The 25129-nt window shown below is 46.3% G+C and overlaps 1 protein-coding gene across 1 annotated transcript in view; it reads right to left on the bottom strand.

The window, feature by feature from the left end:
- The window catches only part of LOC139275858 (ecto-NOX disulfide-thiol exchanger 1-like), a 287201-nt gene that overhangs the window by 25258 nt on the left and 236814 nt on the right, over nt 1-25129 (bottom strand). The window contains exons 13-14 of the mRNA XM_070893066.1: nt 4945-5025; nt 2264-2369 (exon numbers count right to left, since the gene is read on the bottom strand). Of these exons, the coding sequence (XP_070749167.1) occupies nt 2264-2369; nt 4945-5025 (187 nt within the window). The remainder of the gene's footprint in view (nt 1-2263; nt 2370-4944; nt 5026-25129) is intronic.

Below are 25129 nucleotides of genomic sequence, written 5' to 3' on the forward strand. Positions count from 1 at the left end.
GGTACATCAGTCATTGAAGGTTAGATGCAGGTACAGCAGGCGGTTAAGAAAGCAAATGGCATGTTGGCCTTCATAGCGAGGGGATTTGAATACAGGGGCAGGGAGGTGTTGCTACAGTTGTACAGGGCCTTGGTGAGGCCACACCTGGAGTATTGTGTGCAGTTTTGGTCTTCTAACTTGAGGAAGGACATTCTTGCTATTGAGGGAGTGCAGCGAAGATTCACCAGACTGATTCCCGGGATGGCGGGACTAACCTATCAAGAAAGACTGGATCAACTGGGCTTGTATTCACTGGAGTTCAGAAGAATGAGAGGGGACCTCATGGAAACGTTTAAAATTCTGATGGGTTTAGACAGGTTAGATGCAGGAAGAATGTTCCCAATGTTGGGGAAGTCCAGAACCAGGGGTCACAGTCTGAGGATAAGGGGTAAGCCATTTAGGACCGAGATGAGGAGAAACTTCTTCACCCAGAGAGTGGTGAACCTGTGGAATTCTCTACCACAGAAAGTAGTTGAGGCCAATTCACTAAATATATTCAAAAGGGAGTTAGATGAAGTCCTTACTACTCGGGGGATCAAGGGTTATGGCGAGAAAGCAGGAAGGGGGTACTGAAGTTTCATGTTCAGCCATGAACTCATTGAATGGCGGTGCAGGCTAGAAGGGCTGAATGGCCTGCTCCTGCACCTATTTTCTATGTTTCTATGTTTCTATCTGCTTGCACTGCTCCGTAACAAAGACTGCCCAGATGAGCAGAGCCTGGTTGGTGTACAGCCATATTCCTGAAAGCTGGACCAGCCGGTCCAGTGAACTGCTGCACAGTTATAAGAACATAAGAACATTAGAAATAGGAGCAGGAGTAGGCCATGCGGTCCCTCGATCCTGCTCCGCCATTTAATACAATCATGGCTGATCCGATCATGGACTCAGCTCCACTTCCCTGCCCGCTCCCCATAAACCATTATTCCCTCATCGTTTAAGAAACTATCTATTTCTGCCTTAAATTTATTCAATGTCCCAGCTTCCACAACTCTCTGGAGGCAGCGAATTTCACAGATCCACAACCCTCTGAGAGAAGAAATTTCTCCTCATCTCAGTTTTAAATGGGCAGCTCCTTATTCTAAGATTTTGCCCTCTATTTCTAGTCTCTCCTATCAGTGGAAACATCCTCTCTGCATCCAGCTTGTCAAGCCCCCTCATAATCTTATACGTTTCGATAAGTTCACCTCTCATTCTTCTGAATTCCAATGAGTAGAGGCCCAACCTACTCAATCTCTCCTCATAAGTCAACCCCCTCATCTCCGGAATCAACCTTATGAACCCACTCTGAACTGCCTCCAAAGCAAGTATATCCTTTCGTAAATATGGAAACCAAAACTGAACGCAGTATTACAGGTGTGGCCTCACCAATACCCTGTACAGCTGTAACAAGACTTCCCTACTTTTATACTCCGGGGCCCATTAGTGATGCTGGAAAGTTTTTTTTTAAAGTGGTTTCAAATCTTTATACAAAAGTATATACACTTAAGTTAGTTTGCAACAACACTGGTTTTTAGACCAACCATTTTCACATTTAGACACAGTATTTCATATATGCTGGAAAGTGTTACAGGGTTACAGCAACCCAGGTAACGTGGCTGTCCGTTTCAGTTGCTTCCTGCAAAAATCACAGTTCTCGGTAATCGAGCATTTAAAAGCCACATATCGGCACCACCTCATCTGTGGGGAACACTCTGACAAACAGTTTTCTCTCTTGTTTCTGCCTGAGAGACAAATGCTCCCTGAGTAAGGAACTGGAAGTGAATCGTTTGTAGGCACTGCACTTCTCCCTGCTTCCTACAGGTACTCTGAATCTCTTGTCACCAAGTTACTTTTCCCGGTCAATCCCCACCCCCCTTCCCTGCCTTGACCCCCCTCCCCCCCCCATGCCCTGCCCTCCCAGTGCCCTGCGCCCCCCCCACAAAATAAGCTTTTGAGGCTGGGGATCAATTGAAAATGTCCAAACTGAGACGGATAGGTTTTTGTTGGGTAAGGGTATTAAGGGTTAGATGGAGGTAAGACACAGATCAGCCACGTTCTAATTGAATGGCGGAACAGGCTCGAGGGGCTGAATGGCCGACTCCTGTTCCTATGTTCCTTTCACAATTCCTGGCATGCAGTTTAAAAATTTACACAAGGCTTTGCCGAAGAACAGCACAATGTTAATTCAATGATTAAAAGAGAAGGCATTTTGCACTGAAAATAAGAGAAAGTCAGGATACTCTACCCACTAATAAAGCTTCTTTCTCTGATCGGAGAGGTCGTGAGGCAGGACTTCCCTCACTGGCTGGCCTGTCTTGGGTGGACACGGACAAGGTGAACCCATTCGTCTCCTGTGCAGAAAATATAAGGGAAATAACGTGGTATAATGTGAGCCTCGGAGAAACTTGGACTGACATGATCATCCCTCTGATTACAAGTGGTTTCTCCTCCCCAATTATTATTTGCTACCTTAAGGCAAATGACATGAACCTAAAACATCTAATAAAACAAAGTGGATTGTTGTTTTAAATCTCCCTTTTCTCACTTGGAACACTGCCGTGTAACTGAGGTGATTGTTGCCCAGGCAGATTCAGACACAGCAAATCACTGACACTGAGCGCTGTTACAACAATAGCCAATAGGGGGCACTGTCTCTACACAATGGAGATCCAATCAATGGCAGCAAAGAAAAGATTGACTTTATATATCATTGTTCACCACAGAAGTTCTCTGCAGCCAATTCAGTACTTGCTGATTGAGGTGCAGTCGCCAGCAACATAGGCAAACGTGGCAGCCGGTTTGCAGACAGCATGGCCCCAGTAAATGTCCACGGGATAAATGACCAGATGAACAGTTTTTGGTGGAGGGGGACCCATGTGGGCCAGAGTCAGCTCCCTGCTCCTCTCAAATAGGGAAGACCGGGCCTCGGTTTAACGTTTTGTCGAAATGGCGGCACCTCCGGCAGTGCAGCACTCCCTCAACACTGCACTGGAGTATGGGCCTGGGTCGTGCACTCAATGCCTGGAGTGAGGCTGAACCCATGACCTTCTGACTCCCGGTGCTACCCAGAGACAATCTACACCTGATTTATTCTCCATCACTACAACGCACGTGAAGCTTATTAATTGTTAATCAGCAGTGGGGGAAGCTCCGCTCCGTTTGCTCTGTAGAATGAAATTGTGAACTGATTCTTCATGCACAGGTTTAGGATTATGTTGCACACAGCACACAGGAGAATTCTTTGCCCAATATAAACTGTAAATTAATGTTTAAATACATAGAATCTGGGTATCAAGGGGGAAGAATTGATCTCCTTAATATGTGCAGCAGCATTGCAAATCTATTCAGTCAAACCCTGTTTAAGATCGTGTTATCATATCGAGCGTATCTTCCCCAACACATGCTCTCTTCAACCTAGAGCCTGCTATTGGTGGTTAACTGCGGGTTATTAAGGTTAATAGGAGAATGATTGCCTTCCCATTAACCCTCAATATTGTCACTTTTATGCTGCATGTGTGTCAGCTGTAGCTCAATGGATAGCATTCTCGTCCCTGTGTCAGAAGGTTGTGGGTTTAAGTCCGACTGCCAGGAACTTGAGCTTAATCTCGGCTGACACTCAGTGCTGTGCTGTCAGAGGTGCGGTCTTTCGGGTGAGATGTTAACCTGAGGCCCCGTCTGCACTCTCAGGTGGACGTAAAAGTTCCCACGGTATTATTTTGAAGAAGGGCAGGGGAGTTATCCCCAGTGGCTTGGTCAATATTTATCCTTTAACCAACATCACTAAAACAGAGGATATGGTCATTATGACAATGCTGTTTGTGGGAGCTTGCTGTATGCAAATTGGCTGCTGTGTTTCTTACATTACAACAGCGACTACACTTCAAAAGTACTTCATCAGCTGTAAAACGTTTGGGATGACCTGAGGTTGTGGGAGGCGCTATATAAATGCAAGTCTTTCTATTTTAAGTCTGTCTCTATTTCGGCGACACCCAGCCTCCTTAAAAGCTTTTACCGACCAACCCGCCTCCTGGGAGCTGATTGGTTGCCTGGCTCCCGACCCGCCTGTGTTAAAATCGGAAGTGGGTGGGTTGGGGTCGGGTTTGTGAATTTTAACATTTTTCCTTCCCGCCACCACCCGCCCGTCCTTTGGGGTTAAACGGCCCCCTTTGATACTAGAATCATACCTCCATTCGGAAAAGGAGAGCATTTCCATTCAAGATAGTCCGAAAGTCAATGTATTTTTCTGGGTCATACTCTGACTAACAAAATGAACACAGAACTCCAATAAAAGGGCCTGAGGAAAGGAGATGATTACCCCATTGATTCCACCGCTGTTACAGCTCGTAAAGGACACTCAGAGGAATAACTCTCCAATTGTCAGAATTTTAATATAAAACAGGAAGCTATAAACACAATTGCAGCCCTCGACTTTCCTTTTGAAAGTGCCATTTGTTGCCAGTCCCCTTCTGCAGGTACAGGCTCACGTTGAGCTGTGGGTTCAGGGCTGACTGGCTTACAATATTTTTTCCAAGTGATCATTATTCCTGTGAGTGGACAGTGAGTGTTGTCAGAAAGTGAGAGGATATCTGGTCCGATGCCCCCTTGTCCCCGCGCGTTCCCCCCCCCACCCCCCACACATGTACATTCCAGCAGGGGTCATAGGGCAGTGAGCAGGGGCCAAGGGACAATCTTACCCTCCTCTAGCCCAGGGAGTGTGGAGACCAATTGCAGTGGGTCATACTGAGAGGCCTGCCTGAGTGAACCCAGGTACCGGAATGGCCCCTGGAACTGTCTGGTTGATACAGCTCACACTGCCTGTGCCGACAGAGTCAGCAAGCAGGGCCGAGCGTGTGTTTTAAGGCTATAAATGCCGGCTCGAAATAACAGGGGACAAATACAAAACAAGATGCGTTAAAAATGTCTAACCCAGCAGTTGGACACGCCAGCATCCAAAGCCAGACTTCCGTGAGAATTGGTGCCGTTGATCTCTCTGTTCTTGCTGTTCAGCTGTTAATGGGTGACGGAGGAGAGAAAGACAAGATGTAAGTATTTAGAAAGACCACGTGGAGCGTTAGTGCTAATCCCAGGGCCACAGTGGGGACGCTGACCTTGCAGGAAGCATAGGTTGGGTCATTACATAGAATTACATCGCATTTTACAGCCCAGAAACAGGCCATTTGGCCCAACGGGTGAAAGGCCATATTGGTTTGGTTAACTTGCTGGGATTCCAACAGCAGTCCCTGCTGCCTGCTTCCTCCAAGAGATGATTAATTGCCAACAGAGACAAGCTGCTCAGTGAATGGGAGGGTAAGGAGTGTCCTAATGGAATGATTTGAGACGCTATTGGGGGTAATTTTACCCCCAAAAATGGGTAGGTTGGGGTCGGTGAGATGTGAAAGTAAAATAAAATGCAACCCCAACCCACCTCCAGCCCGCCCGCTTCCAGTTTTAACGGAGGCAGGACGGGGAGCAGGCAACCAATCCGCTCCCAGGAGGCGGGTTGGTCATTTAAATATTATAATGAGGATGCAAGTCCCAGATTTAATCTATCTTCCAGGTTTAACCCTGGCTGGCATGGTTTCCCAGGCTTCCAGAAACCCAGCAGCTAAAGGGAGGCGAGGACTGCTGCGTGGAAGGTAAATGCTTTCCAGCACTGTTTGTGGGCCAGTTGGAGCAGGAGTGATTCCCCGTCCCCGTCCCCCAAGCTAACCTGCTTCCTTCCTCCAGGATGGCGGACCCTCTCGCCCCTGGGATTGGCAACCCCCCCTCCCCCCCACACAGAGATCGGACCTCTCCCCCCAAGATCCGGACTCGCCCCCCCCCCCCCCCAGGCTCCCAATGACCCAGTTGCAGGCTCCCTCTCCGTTCCTGGATTGCGGCCTCCGCAGCGTTCCCCGCCCGACAGGGAGCCAAGCCTGTCGATCAGGCTGGTTTCCGGGTGGGGAACCTGCTGGGAAAACAGATGTTACACTGCATAGCATGCGGGGACGCAGACATCCGGGTTTCCCGACCACATCTCCCCATCACTCCCCACCCCCTTGCCCACCCCGCTCACATGCCTACCCCGGTAAATATCAGGGCCAATGTCTGTGGCGTAAAAGGTTGGCAGTCGTTGATGCCTTGCATGTGATTTCTGGCCAAGAGTAAAGGTGCAGTGGTACCTTGGGATACACATCCGTACCAGGCTGATTAACTGTTGTTCCATTCGGTGCTGGGCTAGCCATTATGCTGGAGGCTGCCAGATAAACTGCCCTGTTCACTCTGTGACCCCACTGCCCCACTGACAGAAAGAGTCATCATCTTCAAACTGATGAGGATTGTCAAAGAAATATGACCGGAAGCAAAGTTCTGGCCAATAATTATGTTGTTAATTATGGCTTTGTTATAGGAACATAAGAGAAGTGGCAAGTAACATTCGCGCCACACAAGTGGCAGGCAATGACTATCCCCAACAAGCGAGAGTCTAACCACTGCTCCTTGACATTCAATGGCATTACTATCGCTGAATCCCCCACCATCAACGTCCTGGGACTCACCATTGACCAGAAACTTAACTGGACCAGCCACAAAAATACTGTGGCCACAAGAGCGGGTCAGAGGGGTATTCTGTGGCGAGTGTCGCACCTCCTGACTCCCCAAAGCCTCACCACCATCTACAAGGCACAAGTCAGGAGTGTGATGGAATACTCTCCACTTGCCTGGATGAGTGAGGCTCTATTAACATAACCACTACATTAGCATACTCTATGAATATATCCAGCAATACCAATCAAGGGTTCGCATCAAGGTAAACGGTTATTTTTCAGATTGGAGGGAAGTATGAGTGTCGTCCCCCAGGGGTCGGTATTAGGCCCACTGCTCTCTTTGATCTATATTAATGACCTGGACTTGGGTACAAAGAGCATAATTTCAAAGTTTGCAGTTGACTCCAAACTCAGAAATGTAGTAACAATGGGGAGGATCGTAACAGACTTCACGAGAACATAGACAGACTGGTGAAATGGGCAGACACAATGCAGATGCAATTTAATGCAGAAAGGTATGAAGTGAAGCATTTGGAAGGAAGAATGAAGAGAGGCGATATAAATTAAATGGTACAATATTAAAAGGGTTGCAGGAACAGAGAGACCTGGGGTGTATGTACACAATTGTTTGAAGGTAGCAGGACAGGTTGATAAAGCTGTTAAAAAAGCATATGGGATCCTGAGCCTATAAAAGATTTTAAAAGTGTTTGATAGAGTAAAAAAGAAGACACGGTTTCTACTGGCAGGAGGGACAGTAACCAGCGGACACAGATTTAAGATAATTGCAAATGACCTCGAGAGGAGATGAGGAGAATTGTTTTAATGCAATGAGTTGTTATAATTGGGAGTGCACAGCCTGAAAGGGTGGTGAAGCAGATTTAATAGTAACTTTCACGAGGGAATTGGATAAATACTTGAAGGGGAAAAATCTGCAGGGCTCTGGGAAAGAGCAGGGAAGTGGGATTAATTGGATAGCTCTACCAAAGAGCCAGCACAGGCTCGATGGGCTGAATGACCTCCTTCTGTGCTGTATCATTGTATGATTACCTCCAATCACACTGTTACAAATGTTAGGTCTGCACATGTTCACTCGGGTTCAGCATCACCAGACATTGCTGTAAGTGGATCAACCTTTCTACAATATGGAGTATATTCTAATTGCCCGATAATTAGACATACATTAGGGTGACCCGAGGCTGTATCAGTGAGATCGGCTCATTGTGCACATTGAATACTCTAATCTTATACACGCCCCACACATGTTTCTTTTATCTTCCGGAAAGTGGACAGATAAAGACTATAGAGAGACGAGAGCAATTGTAAACACAAAATACAGGACCTAACAGAATACAGTTTTCAGTAACTTTCAATCTGTTTCATGGTGAGATAGCGAAGGATGCTACTCTACCCCTTCACTTTACAGACTATTGTTGCCTGAAACTCGCCGACATTGCCTTTTCCCTTATGGTACATGTGCATTCATACCTCAGCCTGGAGACTCTCCACTCCTCACTGTTTGATGAGAAAGCAATGCCTCTGAATGTCCCAACTCACCATGTTCAGACTGCCTTCTTATCCAGCCAGACTGGAAGCTAAAGACTGACTGCTCACCTTCCCCCCAGTTTTCTGTGTTGGTGATTTGATAGTTAAGCTGCCAATCAAAATGAAAAACCTCCCCCTCTGTGGCAATGTCCTCTCTAGAATGTCCTAACAGATACCATTGTCTAATGGCCCTGAAATTCCGTTTTGACATTTTTGAGAAAAAATACACACCTACCTTAAGCAGCTGCACATGTTCGACTTTCCGATGCTGAGGCCTTCTTTGACTGTGATTCGCAGCACGTGCACGTCAACGCATGCGCAGGCCTCGAGCTGGAGTCACATGGCTCTGGACAGCCAATCAGGTAAAGTATCATAATAATAGGAGTTCCGCAGGGTCCTAAACCCCTATTACTATGATTGTGATAGAGCCAGAAACACCCAAAACACAGCCCAAAACACCCAAAACACGAATTAAAAAAGAAAATAATTACACTACATTCATTTAAATTAAAGTTATTGATGTCTTAAAAAAAAAATTTCCCGATTTAAAAAAATGTTTAAAATAAACTTACCGTTGTGGGGAGGGTTTTTAATGATAAAATATGTTTAAATAACTATTTTTATATATTTGTGTTTTTTAAAATACTTGCGCCTGTAAAAGTAGGCTATGCGCCTGCTTTTTCAGGCGCAAGATTTTTGAGGACATTTGTAAGTGTAAATATCGGAAATTTCCACTTACAAGTGTCCTCGCTCCCAAGATGCGGCCATCTTTCAAGCCAGAAACTTGACAGATCGGAAATGCCAGTTTCCAGTGCATGCACATTGTGTGCTGAAAACCGACATTTCCGATGCCTTCCCGGGTCCGCAGGAACTCTGTATGGAGCTCGGGAGGTCGGAATTTCACGGCCAATGTCTCAAACTGGTATGGTATTTGAGAAGCACAATTCTGTTAAGTTACTTTGCCTCGTCCCTGCTACTGGATCCAATCTGCATTTCCAGACAGATTGTGTGTTGTGTGGATTTTAGCCTTTGTATGTTGAATTTAATTTAATAGTAATATATCAATATAAATTGACCTGAAATTTCTCATAGTCCGATAATCAAAAATCTGAAAAGGTGACACACATCCAGAATATTTTTCGGTGCTTTTAAAATCAAACATATGATATCCTGCAGTCATTTACTCAGTTAACTCATATTGATACTAAAACTAAAAATATGCCCAAACTAATTATTTTCTTATCAAATGAAAAACTTCTTTGGTGAGTCTGAGGTGACAGCTCCACATGTTCTGCTGGTATGACATGAGCTGGATTTCTCCCCTTGCCCAGCAGTAGTGCATTTCCAATCTATTCCAGTGGGCCTCCCGTTTCCAGCTCAACTAATACTGAGTGGGCTGGGGCTTTTGTCTGGAAAACAGAGGCCGAGAGGTGACCTAATAGAGGTCTTTAAAATTATGAAAGGGTTTGCTTGGGTCAACATGGAGGAGATATTTCCACTTGTGGGGAAACTAAAACTAAGGTCAGTAAATATAAGATAGTCACTTATAAATCCAATGGGAAATTCAGGAGCAACCTCTTTACCCAGAGAGTGCTTAGAATGTGGAACTCACTAGCATAAGGAGTGGTTGAGGCGAATAGCTTTGATGCATTTAAGGGGAAGCTAGATAAGTACTTGAGGGGGAAAGGAATAGAAGGATATGGTGATAGGGTGAGAGGGAGTAGAGTGGAAGGAGGCTGGTTTGGGGCATAAACACAGGCAAAGGCCTGATGGGCAGAACAGCCTGTTTCTGTGCTGTAAATTCTATGTAATGGCATTCTATGAAAGTCATTTCCCGTCACATCAACAGACAGGAAATCAGATGATGCTACTGTCTGTCTGGTGGGCTTTATACACAATAGGATCTGTATTACTGCACATGTGTAGTTGGTGGAAAAGTCACTGGGATATATTTTTCAGCCGATGAACTGCGGAACAGTTCATGCACATTTACAGCATTATTTTCGGGACGCACTAACCTATTTAACATCCACCTAAATACAGCAAGCAGAAGAATGTAGTATGAGCAGATAAACCATTGAGCCATGAGCTTCTGCAATCTAGTATTGCAGCAAAACAAACCCAGAGTACATCGAGGTAGCATGGCTAGACTGAAGCTTGCCTTGTTCCCATCGCTAGTACCATTAAATCTTCATGGCAGCCTCATTCAGAAAGTGAGACAGGAAGGGATTTACACGGTGACAGTACCTCATGCACGAGTAAAGTTTTATCGGTAATGTTGCTGATGCAGAGTGTTGAGCACGAAGAGAGTGTATGATGAGCGTATGTGCCTGATTTGTGGGCCCGCCCATTCATTCAGTTTAATGGCATCAGCAGGATCTTGGGGAGCTGGAGTTGCATTGGATTTCCACCACTTCCCTACAGACAGAAGGTTATCCTCGGTGAGCCGCCGTGAAGTACTTGTTGACAGGTTCCCTTCCTCTCCCGCTGCCTGCCCGGCCCTCCTACTGCCTGCCCGGCTCTCCCGCTGCCTGCCCAGTTTGTGTAAAATTCCTTACAACTGCCTTCACATAATGTGAGGCCCATTGGTTTATAAAGTCGGACCAACTCTTCTGTAAGATAAAACTTACTTGCATGTTATGATAGTGTTTTAATAATGCTTTTGTTTAACTGTTATATGATGAATGTAACTAAAATGTGTGTAAGCTTAGCTAACCATGGTAAAAACTGAGCAGCAAAGCATCATGGTAAATTGAGCCAATATTGTGTTGGCTGTTGTAATGTGCTGAAGTAATGAGAATACTCTGTTCTGTTAGAACCCAGGATATGGTCAAGGACAGAACGTTAATTAGCCACAAAATAAAACAAAAATGCATTTCTTATCGCTAAAGCTAAATAATATGAGATTCTGAGTAGAAGTTCTCAGAGAAAAATGGTTCCTTCTGCAAAAAGGGAAGATAACATAATTCAGGAGTGTGATGGAATACTCCCCACTTGCCTGGATGAGTGCAGCGCCAACAACACTCAAGAAGCTCGACAACATCCAGGACAAAGCAGCCCACTTGATTGGCACCCCATCCACCACCTTAAACATTCACTCCCTCCATCACTGACGTACCGTGGCTGCAGTGTGTTCCAGCTACAAGAGGCACTGCAGCAAATCACCAAAGCTTCTTTGGTAGCACCTCCCAAACCTGCGACCTCCACCACCTACAAGGACAAGGGCAGCAGGCGCATGGGAATACCACCACCTGAAAATTCCCCTCCGAGTCACACACCATCCTGACTTGGAAGTATATTGGCGTTCTTGCATCATCACTGAGTCAAAATCCTGGAATTCTCTCTCTAACAGCTCTATGGAAGTACCTTCACCACACGGACTGCAGCAATTCAAGAAGGCAGCTCACCACCATCTTCTCAAGGGCAATTAGGGATGGGCAATAAATGTTGGCCTGGCCAATGACACCCACATCACTTGAACGAATAAAACAAAACTTAGTCCTCCAGCACAGATGAGTTATTTGCAATAGATTGGAAATTGAAGATGAAGATTGAAATCCTCTTTCATATCATAAGAATCCTACATCAGAGATTTTTTTTTATTGGATTTTTTTTTAGCTCGCCAATATTACATCAATCTTAAAGTTGCTTTGTGAGGCTGCTTCCTGTGACAGAATATCCAATGTGATTGACAAGAGATTGTTCTGCCCTCTGTCCATGTCCTTATCTGTAAACAGTCTCTTACCCACTCCAGGTTGGGTGGCCCAACTCCTCAGGCTTGTTATGTTAAGAGGAGTACGGTGGTCACTGTGAATCATGCGGAACGATTTTAACTGCTATCACCGGGGGAAACAACGGGCGATAGTGAATCGGCTGCACGTTTTACACCCCACCCAATTTTCTATTCCATTGACTTCAGCTCACCGGCCGGATTGTGGGCCTTGGGCCTACCCATCCTGGAGCACGGGACGGTCACCGTGCTCAGTTCTAACTATGCCTACAATTTCTCCAGGTTGGGGGGAGATGGGGAGAGGGACCGATTCTATCCCAGGAGCACACGATCACACCTCAGTCTCCTACCTCAGAGTGACAGCGAACGGGCAAATGATATAACAGGACCTGGCACTAATAACTCAAATCTTTAGAAGGTTTTATGAAAAGTTATATTTGCCAATGGTAACACTGGCATTGGAACAGCAGGAGAAAGGGTTTATTTCTGTAATGAATCTCTCCTCAGCAAGCAAGGGCAGCTCATGGATTCAGAATCCTTTTATTGAACAAGGTTAAATTTGTGATTGATTCAGTGCCATTGAAAATAATTCAGGGAATGGTTATATCACGGATTTGTTTGCACAAATAATGGAGTTACTTTTCTGCTTAAGCTGAAAATGTAATATTGCTTTCAAACTTGAGCTCTACTTCCATCAATAAACCAAGCATTAATTATGTTTGACGCAGAAAAGGGATGGAGACAATTTATATTTGTAGTGATGGCCAGTCTAACTAAGATTAATAGGAAAATTATGAGCAAGTTTTGGGCTATTGGACAACAGATGCTTGTTGAGAAGCATTCACATTACGATCAAGTAGGTTTAATGTGTGATGTACACCAGGCATTGTTGAAGAATGTTGTTATTCTGGATCTTCTCAGTCTTTGCTTTGTGCGGAGGAGTGTATTATATGTTTGGAGGGATTGCCTTCATGTCGCTAGCCCCTGGGATGATGCGCAGGGTCAGTTGTTTAGTCTTCAGGAAATGTGAGATAAGGATGTTGGTTATTGGAAGGCCTCAGTATTCTGGGATCCAAGGAGTCAGCCTCAATTCACAGACTGACACTGATTGGCTGGAGCAGGTTTGGAACCACAACCCTTCTCTGGGAGGTGTGATCAGGAAACCAAGGCGAAGGTCATCAACAGACTGAAGTTTACCCTGCTTCCAATCACTTTATGTTTGTTTATGGCTGAGGCATGAACTGAAAAACTTTGGAATAAAGATCAAGAATATCCCAAGATTTAGCCATAAATGTCCTTGTCTGTTCCACAAGATAGATATGAAGCTGGATTTCCTGCCCACTGATGTTGCACAGGAGGCACTAACAGTGACGATGATGATAATGCGTTTACATACTTACAGCTTTTCAGTTTTACGATGGAGACTGAAAATCAACATTGGAAACAGATAATTAGCCTGCGATGTAACTTGGGCTGACAGGACAAGCCATGCATTAAAATGGTTCAGTGATACAGTCACAGGTCTCGTGTAGGGCCGGGATCAATAAGCCCCTCAATTCAGATCAATTAAATATTGAGCTGGTCCAATCAATGAAATGTCTAGGCACAGGACGTTCGGGCAGTTAGTTGCGGTTCGATAAATATTGGAATGATCTCTGACCTATACTGTGCTGCAGAATACGGAAACATGTATCGCTATAAAACAAATCATTGCGGGATTTAAAACATGGGCAAGTGCTGAGAAGAAGGATTTGCAAAGTTACCTGTGTTCAGAACCATGGAAAGTTAATAGAGTGGGAGAAAGGTTTTGAGAAGGATGATAAATAATCTGTTCTCTGAGATTTCGGGAGAAGTCTGGGTTGCCCAGTACTGTTTGCTTTAGTCATCAACGAAAGGATTATTACAGCGATTTGGGAAGGAAAATCTCTGATGACTCTCAGCCTTTAATTTAGAGAGTTGGAGAGCGTTCCATCTCCTGCCCCCACCCCCATCATATCCTTTTAAACCGGATACAATCTCTATATTTGTGACATTATCTGAAGTTTGGGAGGATGATTCAGTATTGATCTAATGAAACATATTTAGAACGTACTTGGCTTAACATACAGGGGGTGACATTCAATATCTGACTCATTCATTTAAAAATGGTTTCCATCCATGTATATTATACATTATAGAATCATAAAAGGAGGCCATTCGGCCCATCATGCCTGTGCCGACTCTTTGTTAGAGCTATCCAATTGGTCCCTCTCCCCCGCTCTTTCCCCAGAGCCCTGCATATTTACCCCCTTCAAGTATTTATCCAATTTCCCGTTGAAAGTTACCATTGAATCTGCTTCCTCCATCCTCTCAGGCCGTGCGTTCTAAATCGCAACAACTCGCTGCGTAAAACATTGAAGAGGATAGAGTTTTAAAATAGACTTGTGCCGATTCTCCAGTGCTGACCAGAAGTGGAGCTGGAGGAATCGGAGTGGAGCCCTGGGAAACAAATTGAACACATTTAATAATATGAGCTGGAAGGTCAGCTAAAAGGCTAATCGAAAAGAGGATCGATCGTAGATATTTGTGGCAATAATGGGAAAAGCTTTTCAGTTTATGAAGAGTCAGAGAAGTGTCACTGTATTGGGCCATTGAAGGGTGTTCGAGGACTCAGTGGGTATGGAGGAAATATTAAATGAGTACTTTGCATCGGTCGTCACTCCTGAAGATGGTGCTCGACTATTAGAATTTAATAATGTTACGAATAAAACTAGTAATATTAGCATAGATGAACATATTGGTTTAGAAAGAAGTAAGTACTTGAAAATAGATAGAACAGCCAGGCCGGATGATATCCACCCGAGGGTCCTCCGGGATATGGGACGTGTGTTGTGTGAGCCCCTGGCCTGTATTTTGAACATCTCACTACACTCTGGAATGGTTCCCGTAGACTGGAAGGAGGCTAATGTAGTCCCCATCATTAAAAAGGTGACAAGATGGACCTGGGTAACTATAGACCCATTAGTTTATCAGTAATAGGCAAGATACTTGAGGGAATCATTATGGTGCAATACATGAATGCTTGGATAGAGAGGGACATATTAGAGACATCCAGCAAGGATTCATACAAAGGAGGTCATGTCTTACAAACCTAATTGTATTTTTTGAAGAAGTTATAAAGTTAGTGGATGAGGGAAGCCCAGTAGACATTGTGTACTTCGACTTCCAAAAAGCTTTGATAAGGTACCACACACAAGGGGTTCTCTAAGATCTGAGCCTCTGGCATCAGTGGTAATATATTGAGCTGGATTGAGAATTCCTCACACATTACTTTGGGAATGAAGGGAATAGATTGTGTTTCAGTTGACAGTTGTTTCAATTAAATAGATTAGGGAGGACCAGAGGTCACGTTGTGTATTAAGGCCAGATCCAGGTTCGATGTCAGGAGGTGGTTCTTTTCCCAGGGAATAGTTGGCCTCTGAAACAGGCTGCCGTCTTGTGCGGTGGACGTCGATTCGTTGAATTCCTTCAAGCGAGAGCTGGACCTGTTTCTGGCTGGGGCGGAGATCACCTCTTGCAGAAGGTAGGTATTGCCGGGAATTCAAGGCCAGAGTGATCTCCTGGACTAGTTTCGATCGTCTAGATGGGTCGGAAAGGAATCTCCCAGATTTTTTACCCCCAAATTGGCCTGGGTTTTTTGCCTCTCCCAGGAGATCACATGGTTTCGGGGGGGGTGGGGAGTGGGGGGTGGTTGCGGGGAGTGGTGTTGGGGAATATATATAGTGATACACAAGATATTCCAATTGTGTGGGACAGGCTCGATGGACTGAGGGTCGTTACCTGTCACTGTTTATATGTCCGTATGTCAGCACATCACTAAGGTTGCACATGTGTAAAATCTAAGGGTTTTGTATGTATCTGTGGAGTATAAAAAAGCCAGGAAGTTATGCCTCAGTCCCTTCTTTCAAGTCGTTAATATAGATTGTAAATAGTTGGGGTTCCAGCACTGATCCCTGCTGCACCCCAGTCACCAAGTTAGAGAATGAACCATTTATCCTGACTCTCTGTTTTCTGTTAGTTAGCCAATCCTCTATCCATGCTAATATATTACCCCCAACCCCATGAACCTATATAAAACACTAGTTTGGCCCCAGCTGGAGTATTGTGTCCAATTCTGGGCACTGCACTTGAGGAAGGACATGAAGGTTTTGCAGAGAGTGTGGAAGAGATTTCCAAGAATGGTTCCAGGGATGAGGGATTACAGTTACGTGGATAGACTGGAGAAGCTGGGGTTGTTCTCCTTAGAGCAGAGAAGGTTAAGAGGAGATTTGATAGGGGTGTTTAAAATCATGAAGGGTTAAGATAAGAGTAAATAAAGAGAAACCGTTTCCAATGTTTGAAGGGTCGATAACCAGAGAGCACAGATTTAAAGTGATTGGTAAATGAACCAGAGGCGACATGAGGAAAATCTTTTTTACGCCACGAGTGGTTAGGATTTGGAATGCACTACTTGATAGGGTGATGGATACAGAGTCAATAGTAGCCATCAAAAGGGAATTGGATAAATACTTGAAGGAGAAAGAATTCCAGGGATATGGGGAAAAAAACAGGGAAGTGGGACTAACTGGATTGCTCTTTGAAAGAGCCGGCACAGACTCGATGGGCTGAATGGCTTTCCTATGTGCTGTACTATTTGATGATTTTATGATAGGATTCCATTCAGAAAATAGACATTTTCTCAGGAAATAAAGTCCCAGATGTAAGATAAAGTCTACATCTATCTGACACGTTTTACACAAACTAAAGCAAGTGAACTACATCACGGTTCCCAGTTCTAATCAACAGATTTTGTTTCAATTTCAAGCACAGCTTTAAACATTAATATTTTTGCCTTAGTTTCTTCCATGCTCCCTTCATGGTTACAACTATTACATACAAGGTTTTGAACAAAAGGAATATAAATAATAGCTGACACAGGGTGGATAAAGGGGAACCAGTGGATGTGGTGTATTTGGACCACCAGAAGGCATTTGACAAGGTGCCACATAAAAGGTTAATGCACAAGATAAAAGTTCACGGGGTTGGGGGTAATATATTAGCATGGATAGAGGATTGGCTAACTAACAGAAAACAGAGAGTCAGGATAAATGGTTCATTCTCTAACTTGGTGACTGGGGTGCAGCAGGGATCAGTGCTGGAACCCCAACTATTTACAATCTATATTAACGACTTGAAAGAAGGGACTGAGTGTATCATCAGCAAACTTGGCTACATTACAAAGATGGGAGGAAAAGCAATGTGTGAGGAGGACACAAAAAATCTGCAAAAAGACATAGACAGGATAAATGAGTGGGCAAAAATTTGGCAGATGGAGTATAATGTTGGAAAGTGTGAGGTCATGCACTTTTGCAGAAAAAAATCAAAGAGCAAGTTATTATTTAAATGGAGAAAGATTGCAAAGTGCTGCAGTACAGTGGGACCTGGGGGTACTTGTGTATGAAACACAAAAGGATAGTATGCAGGTACAGCAAGTGATCAGGAAGGCCAGTGGTATCTTGGCCGTAATTGCAAAGGGGATGGAGTATAAAAGCAGGGAAGTCTTGCTTCAACTATACAGAGTATTGGTGAGGCCACACCTGGAATACTACGTGCAGTTTTGGTTTCCATATTTACGAAAGAATAGACTTGCTTTGGAGGCAGTTCAGAGAAGGTTCACTTGGTTGATTCCAGAGATGAGGGGGTTGACATGAGGAAAGGTTGAGTAGGTTGGGCCTCTACTCATCGGAATTCAGAAGACTAAGAGGTGATCTTATCGAAACGTACAGAATTATGAGGGGGTTTGACAAGGTGGATGCAGAGAGGATGTTTCCACTGATGGGGGAGACTAGAACTAGTGGGTATAATCTTAGAATAAGGGGCCACCCATTTAAAACTGAGATGAGGAGAAATTTCTTCTCTCAGAGGGTTGTAAATCTGTGGAATTCGCTGCTTCAGAGAGCTGTGGAAGCTGGGACTGAAATTGAATAAGTTTAAGACAGAAATAGACAGTTTCTTAAACGATAAGGGGTTATGGGGAGCGAGCAGGGAAGTGGAGCTGAGTCCATGATCAGATCAGCCATGATGTTATTGAATGGCGGAGCAGGCTCAAGGGGCCATATGGCCTACTCCTGTTCCTATTTCTTATGTTCTTATATAAATTGATGTTATCAAAACGGTTACATAGGTGGCAAATTGGTGAGGCCACACCTGGAGTATTATGCACAGTTTTGGTCTCCTAACCTGAGGAAGGACATTCTTGCTATTGAGGGAGTGCAGCGAAGGTTCACCAGACTGATTCCCGGGATGGCGGGACTGACCTATCAAAAAAGACTGGATCAACTGGGCTTGTATTCACTGGAATTCAGAAGAATGAGAGGGGACCTCATAGAAACGTTTAAAATTCTGACTGGTTTAGACAGGTTAGATGCAGGAAGAATATTCCCAATGTTGGGGAAGTCCAGAACCAGGGGTCACAGTCTAAGGATAAGGGGTAAGCCATTTAGGACTGAGATGAGGAGGAACTTCTTCACCCAGAGAGTGGTGAACCTGTGGAATTCTCTACCACAGAAAGTTGTTGAGGCCAATTCACTAAATATATTCAAAAAAGAGTTAGATGTAGTCCTTACTACTAAGGGGATCAAGGGGTATGGTGAGAAAGCAGGAATGGGGTACTGAAGTTGCATGTTCAGCCATGAACTCATTGAATGGCGGTGCAGGCTAGAAGGGCCGAATGGCCTACTCCTGTACCTATTTTCTATGTTTCTATGTTTCTAAATTGGTCAATAACGATGGCACTGATCACGTTTCCCACAGAGAACAACAACTTGTATATATAAAGAGCCTTTAACATAGTAAAACGTCCCAAGTCACAGCGAAACAACTAAAGATTGTCCATGAAATGCCTCTTGCAGGACATTAAGTGGTAAGCATAAAAGGACTTTCAGGAGTAATACTGCCATGTTGTTTACTGATATAAGCTGAAAGACGGAGACACTGATGAACATGACACACTGACTTGCAGGCCTGTTGCCAGAAACAACACAAAATACAGGGTCACCAAAATCCCAGCCGCCTGTCACCCTGAGGTCACCCAGCACACTTAGTCCTTCCACAGGGAGTCACTTAGAGAAGCAGCCTGTCAGCTGTCAGACATCACACACGACCCACCAGTATTAGGGGCAGCAACATCTCTGTGCTCCTCCAATTCTGCTCTCCTGCACATCCCAGATTTCCTTCGCTCCACTATTGCCGGCCGTGCCTTCAGCTGCCTAGGCTCCAAGCTCTGGAATTCCCTCCTTAAATATCTCTGCCTCTCTCCTTTAAGATGCTCCTTAAAACCTACCTCTTTGACTCAGACCTGCCCGAATAGTTCCTTATGTGACTTGATGTCAGATGTTTGTTCGATAACGCTCCTGTGAAGCGCCTGGGGATGTTTTACTATGTTAAAGGCACTATATTAATGCAAGTTGTTGTAGTTGTTATTGTTGATACTCTATCTCACCAAATGCTATCTGCACTGTCAGGTTTCTGGGCCTTTCTGCCATTCTTACTCTTCATATTTCAGCTTCTCTATTTTAGGCAAGTTGTAGCCCCCTATAGTATTGAGTGTTTTCATTGGCCTGGATCCCTAGATACGTTTTGACAAGATAATGGACAGAAAACCTGTCTTTTGAATTGTTTTAGCTACTGGATCTGTCCTGTGCCTCAGTCGGATTCTCAGCCTCTTCGAAAGTGGCAGCAGTAACACAGCAGACCTTGGTAAAGGCTTTAACTGTGAGACAAAGTCACTGAACAATAGATCGACAAGAACAAACAATTATATTGGTTGCTGGACTGTCCTAGCTCCTTAAATCGGGAAAATAATATATGGTTTGTGATCTCTACGCTAAACTATGATTTCAGTTGTTATTTTCTGCTGATAGCTCCTGTAGTTGACAAGACTAAGTGATCTCTGTGAAAGTCGCTGACCAACGATCGGCCTGATTTCAACATCCAGACTCAATAAATACTTTCCCCGGCCCCCTTTGTGGATTTGAATATTGATCATCCATATTCAAAAGGGACAGCCAGTCATTCATATAACGGAATAAATGGCACAATATATTTCTGATTGAATCGTGTGATTTATTAGGGGGAAGCTAGATAAGCCAATGAGTGTGAAGGGAATAGAGGGTTCTGCTGATAGAAAGACTTACATTTCTATAGCGCCTTTCACGACCACCGGGCATCTCAAAACGCTTTATAGCCAATGAAGTACTTTTGGAGTGTAGTCATTGTTGTAATGTGGGAAACGCAGCAGCCAATTTGCACACAGCAAGCTCCCACAAACAGCAATGTGATAACTACCAGATAATCTGTTTTTTTATGTTGATTAAGGATAAATATTGGCCAGAACACAGCGATAACTCCCCTGCTCTTCTTTGAAATAGTGCCATGGAATATTTTACATCCACCTGAGAGAGCAGACAGGGCCTCGGTTTAACATCTCATCTAAAAGATGGCACCTGGAACATTGCAGCACTCCCTAAGTACTGCATTTGAGTGTCAGCCTAGATTTATGTGCTCAAGTTCCTGGAGTGGGACTTCAACCCACAACCTTTGGACTCAGAGGCTAATGTGTGACCCACTGAATCACAGCTGATAAGTGGAGTTAGATAAGGAAGGATGGGAGATGTTTGAGTGGAGCATAAACGCCGGCGTGGACAGGTTGGGCCGAATGGCCTGTTTCTGTGCTGTATATCCTATGTAATCCTATTACCCTCCTCCCTCAAGTCACGGGCCTCAGAGACAAGTGAACAGCAGTCCTTGCAACTTCTGCATTGAGCTAAGTTGCGGCCATGACTCTGAATGCAGCTGGCTTTAAACACTGTCTGTACACCAGCGGCAGGTCGGGGCCATAAAAGGAGCAGCGTGAAGGCCCTGGGAGCAGTGTGGAGATCCCGGGAGCAGTGTGGAGGCATACTACTTCAGGGAGCAGCGCGAGCTGGTGCAGGAGGGCGACGGCAGCGAAGAGTGAGGTCATCAAGGTCCAGGTCGGTGATTGGAGCGTGGGCAGACAAAGCAGGAGCGGCGAGGTCGGGGCGAAGGAGCTGCGAGAGACTGTAGAGGGACGTGATCGGGGCCCAGGAGAGGCGTGAGTTCAGGGCCAGGGGTAGCACGGGCCAGCCCACACTGCGATATGTGTGCGCACTAGGTCCGTGCAGCAGAGCTGGTCTCCAGTTGTCTTGGATAATCCTTGCCACTGGACCAAGACCTAGCTCTGTCAACCCTGTGTGGTGGCACAGGCATCTTCCACCCTTCAGGATGTAGTTCAGGACCTGGAATATTAGGTCCTTCATTGAAACACCTGTGGACTCATCCTTTTTTGGCGTGAAAGCAAGTGGTCCTCGCTTCGAGGGACTGCCTGTGATGATGATGATGACTGTGACTGAACCAAAGGAGATCTCGCATGACACCTCTGGCAATGCAGCACTCCCTCAGTGCTGAGGTACTCACTGGACTCTGTGCTCAAGACTTAGAGTGGCGCTTGAATCTACAACCTTCTGAGGAGAAGCTAAGAGTATTAGCAGTGAAGCCACACTGACAGTAAGTGCTGGGTTTGTACCTTTCAATATCAATAAGGCAGGTGGTATGTTGACCCTGTGTCAGTATGTGAGATGCTGTTTCACTCAATTTGCCCCATGACAGTGATGGTTGAATGACTGTACAGCAGCTCGGAGACAACCTTTCAACAACACCGTGGCACATTTACCAGTACATGCTAATTGTTATGTAATGATGCGTGTATCGTCCCAGTACCTTAAATGTAATGTAAGTACTATGCCACACCACAGAGGGCGCTGCGGTGGAAAACCCTGGTAGTACCTGTAACAAGGACTATATAAGGTTGACCACCACACCTGGGAGGCACTCTGGAGCTGAACAATAAAGGACGAAGGTCACAGCAGTTAGACTTACACCAGACCGTGTGGAGTCAGTGATTTGTGTGCTACATACACCACATTGGCAACGAGGAAGCGGACGAACTCCACGCAACCATGGCTACTCTGGGCTCGCTAAAGGATTTTACCGTGGGCAATGATTGGGAGGCCTTTACGGAAAGGCTCGAATACTACTTCACAGCAAACGGCCTGACGGAGGACACGAACGCAATGAGAGATAAGCGTAAGGCGATATTGCTCTCCAGTTGTGGAGATGAGGTTTACTGTCTCGTCAGGGATTTGCTGGCACCCGGGAGCACCAGGGACAAGTCATACGAGGAGCTGACAGAACTCATTCGTGACCAGTTGAAACCGAAGGAGAGCATCCTCACAGCCAGATACAAATTTTACCATCACTGCAGACCCGAGGGCCAGGATGTCACCAAATATGCTGCAGACCTCAGGAGACTCGCGGCGCCGTATGATTTTGGGGCACACCTTGACGAGGCTTTGCGGGACGTTTTCGTTATGGGGATTGGCCACGAGGGCCTCCTTCACAAGCTGCTGGCCACGGAACCCACAGTCACTCTGACAAAGGCCATCACCATCAGCCAGGCATATATGACCTCGACTTGCAGCACCAAGCAAATGATCCACACAGTCTCGAACCCAGCAGGCACTGTCCACAGGATAGCGCCCACCACGGACAAAACTGCAGAATGTGGCTCTGCCCGGGGCAGAGAGCACGGACCTCGGGATCCTGGAGCTCAGAGTCCGCCGAGGGGGGCCAATCAAGCAGCACCATGCTGGCGCTGTGGAGGAAGCCATGGGGCTCACCGGTGCAGGTTTGCGGAGTATACGTGCAATACCTGCCACTTTAAAGGTCACCTTCAGCGTATGTGTAAAAGAAATCGGACTCACCATGTGGCTGAGGAGATGGGGGATGATCCACTGTTCAGCGAGGAGCAGGTAGAAGAAGATGAGGTGCTTGGACTGTATACGTGCACCGACGATTCGCCCCCAGTGATAAGTGAAGTAAAAATCAACGGAGTCCCAGTGAGATGGAAGTGGACACGGGCTCGGGTCCGTCGTTGATGAGTCGGAGAACTTTTGATAAACTGTGGATTAACCCAGCTGCACGGCCCAAGCTGGTCCCGGTCACGGCGAAGCTGCGTACCTACACCAGGGAACTGATACCTGTTCTCGGCAGAGCGATGGTGCAGGTATCCCACGGGGACGAGACGCACGCTTTACCTTTGTGGGTCGTTGCAGGCGATGGGCCAACGCTCCTCGGCTGGAGGTGGATGGAGAAGGTCCGTGGGAGCTGGGAAGACTTCATCACTCCACAGGCTGCTGCTCCCCGGGGTGCTGCCGTGCCCTGGGTCCCCAGAGAGCAGCGCCGACCGAGCTGGAGCTGCAGCCTCAATCCACCCACAGGCAAGTCCCAGGCCCGGGCCTCATACAGAGACCCTGCAGCCCCAGCCCCCACAGGCAAGTCCCAGGCCCGGACCTCACACAGAGACCCTGCAGCCCCAGCCCCCACAAGCAAGCAGCCCTGCACAGAGGGGCCTAGTGGGGGGGGGGGGGGGCGGGGGGTGAGCTGGCGGGGCACTGCGGGAGGGGTGCTGAGGGATCCAGGGGCCGGCGGTTCGGAAGGGCCCCACAGAGGAGCTGTTAGTGTCGGTTGGCGGCCATGGCAGCCGCAGGGGAGGCCGCTACGGAGGCCGCGGGGGACGCGGCAAGTGCGGCCGCTGGAGAGGCCACGACGGCCGCAGGAGAGGCGGCAAGTCAGGTGGCAGCGGAGGGGAGCGGAGGCTGTGACGGTGGAGGGCATTCGGAGCGGTGGAGAAGAAGATGGCGGCGGCATCGTGTCGGAGCTGCAGAGCATCAAAGATGGCGGCGCCCAAGGAGAAGCCTCGTGGATTCCTCCTGCATCAAAGATGGCGCTTTAAAGAGGGAATGCACCCGGGAGTCTTAAAAGGGCCTTACAAAGAGGTGGTCCCCACAAAGGACTTCTGTTTGGCAGGGCGAGTCTAAAATGAGCTATGTTAATGTGAGATAGTGAATTTATAATAAGAATTACTTTTTTTATGCTGAATGGCCATTGTATTTGTGTAAAATAATGGATGAAGTACAATTAATGATAACGGTTAACAAGGAAATCAAGGTTCTGCTACCAGTCAATAACCAGTTAATATGTACCATACTAACGCACTGTCAATGCCCACCTGCCTTCCGTTGGACATGTGTGATGTTATGTAATGATGTGTGTATCGTTGTCCTGCGTCCAGGTGGGGGGGGAAGGTGATGTTATGTAATGATGCGTGTATCGTCCCAGTACCTTAAATGTAATGTAAGTACTATGCCACACCACAGAGGGCGCTGCGGTGGGAAACCCTGCTAGTACCTATAACAAGGACTATATAAGGGTAACCACCACACTGGGAAGCACTCCGGAGCTGAACAATAAAGGACGAAGGTCACAGCAGTTAGACTTACACCAGACCGTGTGGAGTCAGTGATTTGTGTGCTACATTCACCACACTAAAGGATACAATTGATGTGTTAAAGTTAAAGATAGTACAGGTGAAAAGAGACATCTCCTTACCGTGGGTTGCTGCTGGCAATTATACTGATGTTATAGACAGAAAGTCCCTTTAAGCTTTATAAAGTACTGATGCTGAACGTTCAGACTGAGAGTGCGTACACAAACCTCGATAAGAAAATACAAGTAAATGGAACTGTTTCCCAAAGTAAATGGATCTTGAAATATCGAGTAGATTTAACAATTTGGTGCACCCAGTGCAGAGTCTACACAAGGGAGCACGTTGTGAGTCTGGTCACAGGGGTCGGCTCGTCTGCACACAGGGGTCACAGGGGTCGGCCCGTCTGCACACAGGGGTCACAGGGCTCGGCCTGTCTGCACACAGGGGTCACTGGGCTCGGCCCCTCTGCACACAGGGGTCACCGGGCTCGGCCCCTCTGCACACAGGGGTCACCGGGCTCTGCCCCTCTGCACCCAGGGCTCGGCCCCTCCGCACCCAGGGCTCGGCCCTTCTACACACGGGTCACAGGGCTCGGCCCCTCTGCTTCTTTGGCTGAATCATTATCCGTCACTCAAATTGGCCGCCACGCCTGAATTCCCGACTTACATTCCATCTCGCAAAGCTCTATGCTGGGGGTGTTCAATCTTAACATTGATCCCGTAATTCAACCAGATAATGTTTATATATACAGTAGTTCCTGCATTACAGCAGTGACTACACTTCAAAAGTACTTCATTGGCTGTAAAGAGCTTTGAGACGTTCCGAGACCGTGAAAGGTGCTGTCGAAATGCAAGTTCTGACTTTAGTAACTGAGACAGTAATTCCTTCCCT

This window comes from Pristiophorus japonicus, chromosome 11 (genome assembly GCF_044704955.1).
Source record: "Pristiophorus japonicus isolate sPriJap1 chromosome 11, sPriJap1.hap1, whole genome shotgun sequence".
Classification (NCBI taxonomy): Eukaryota; Metazoa; Chordata; class Chondrichthyes; family Pristiophoridae; genus Pristiophorus; species Pristiophorus japonicus.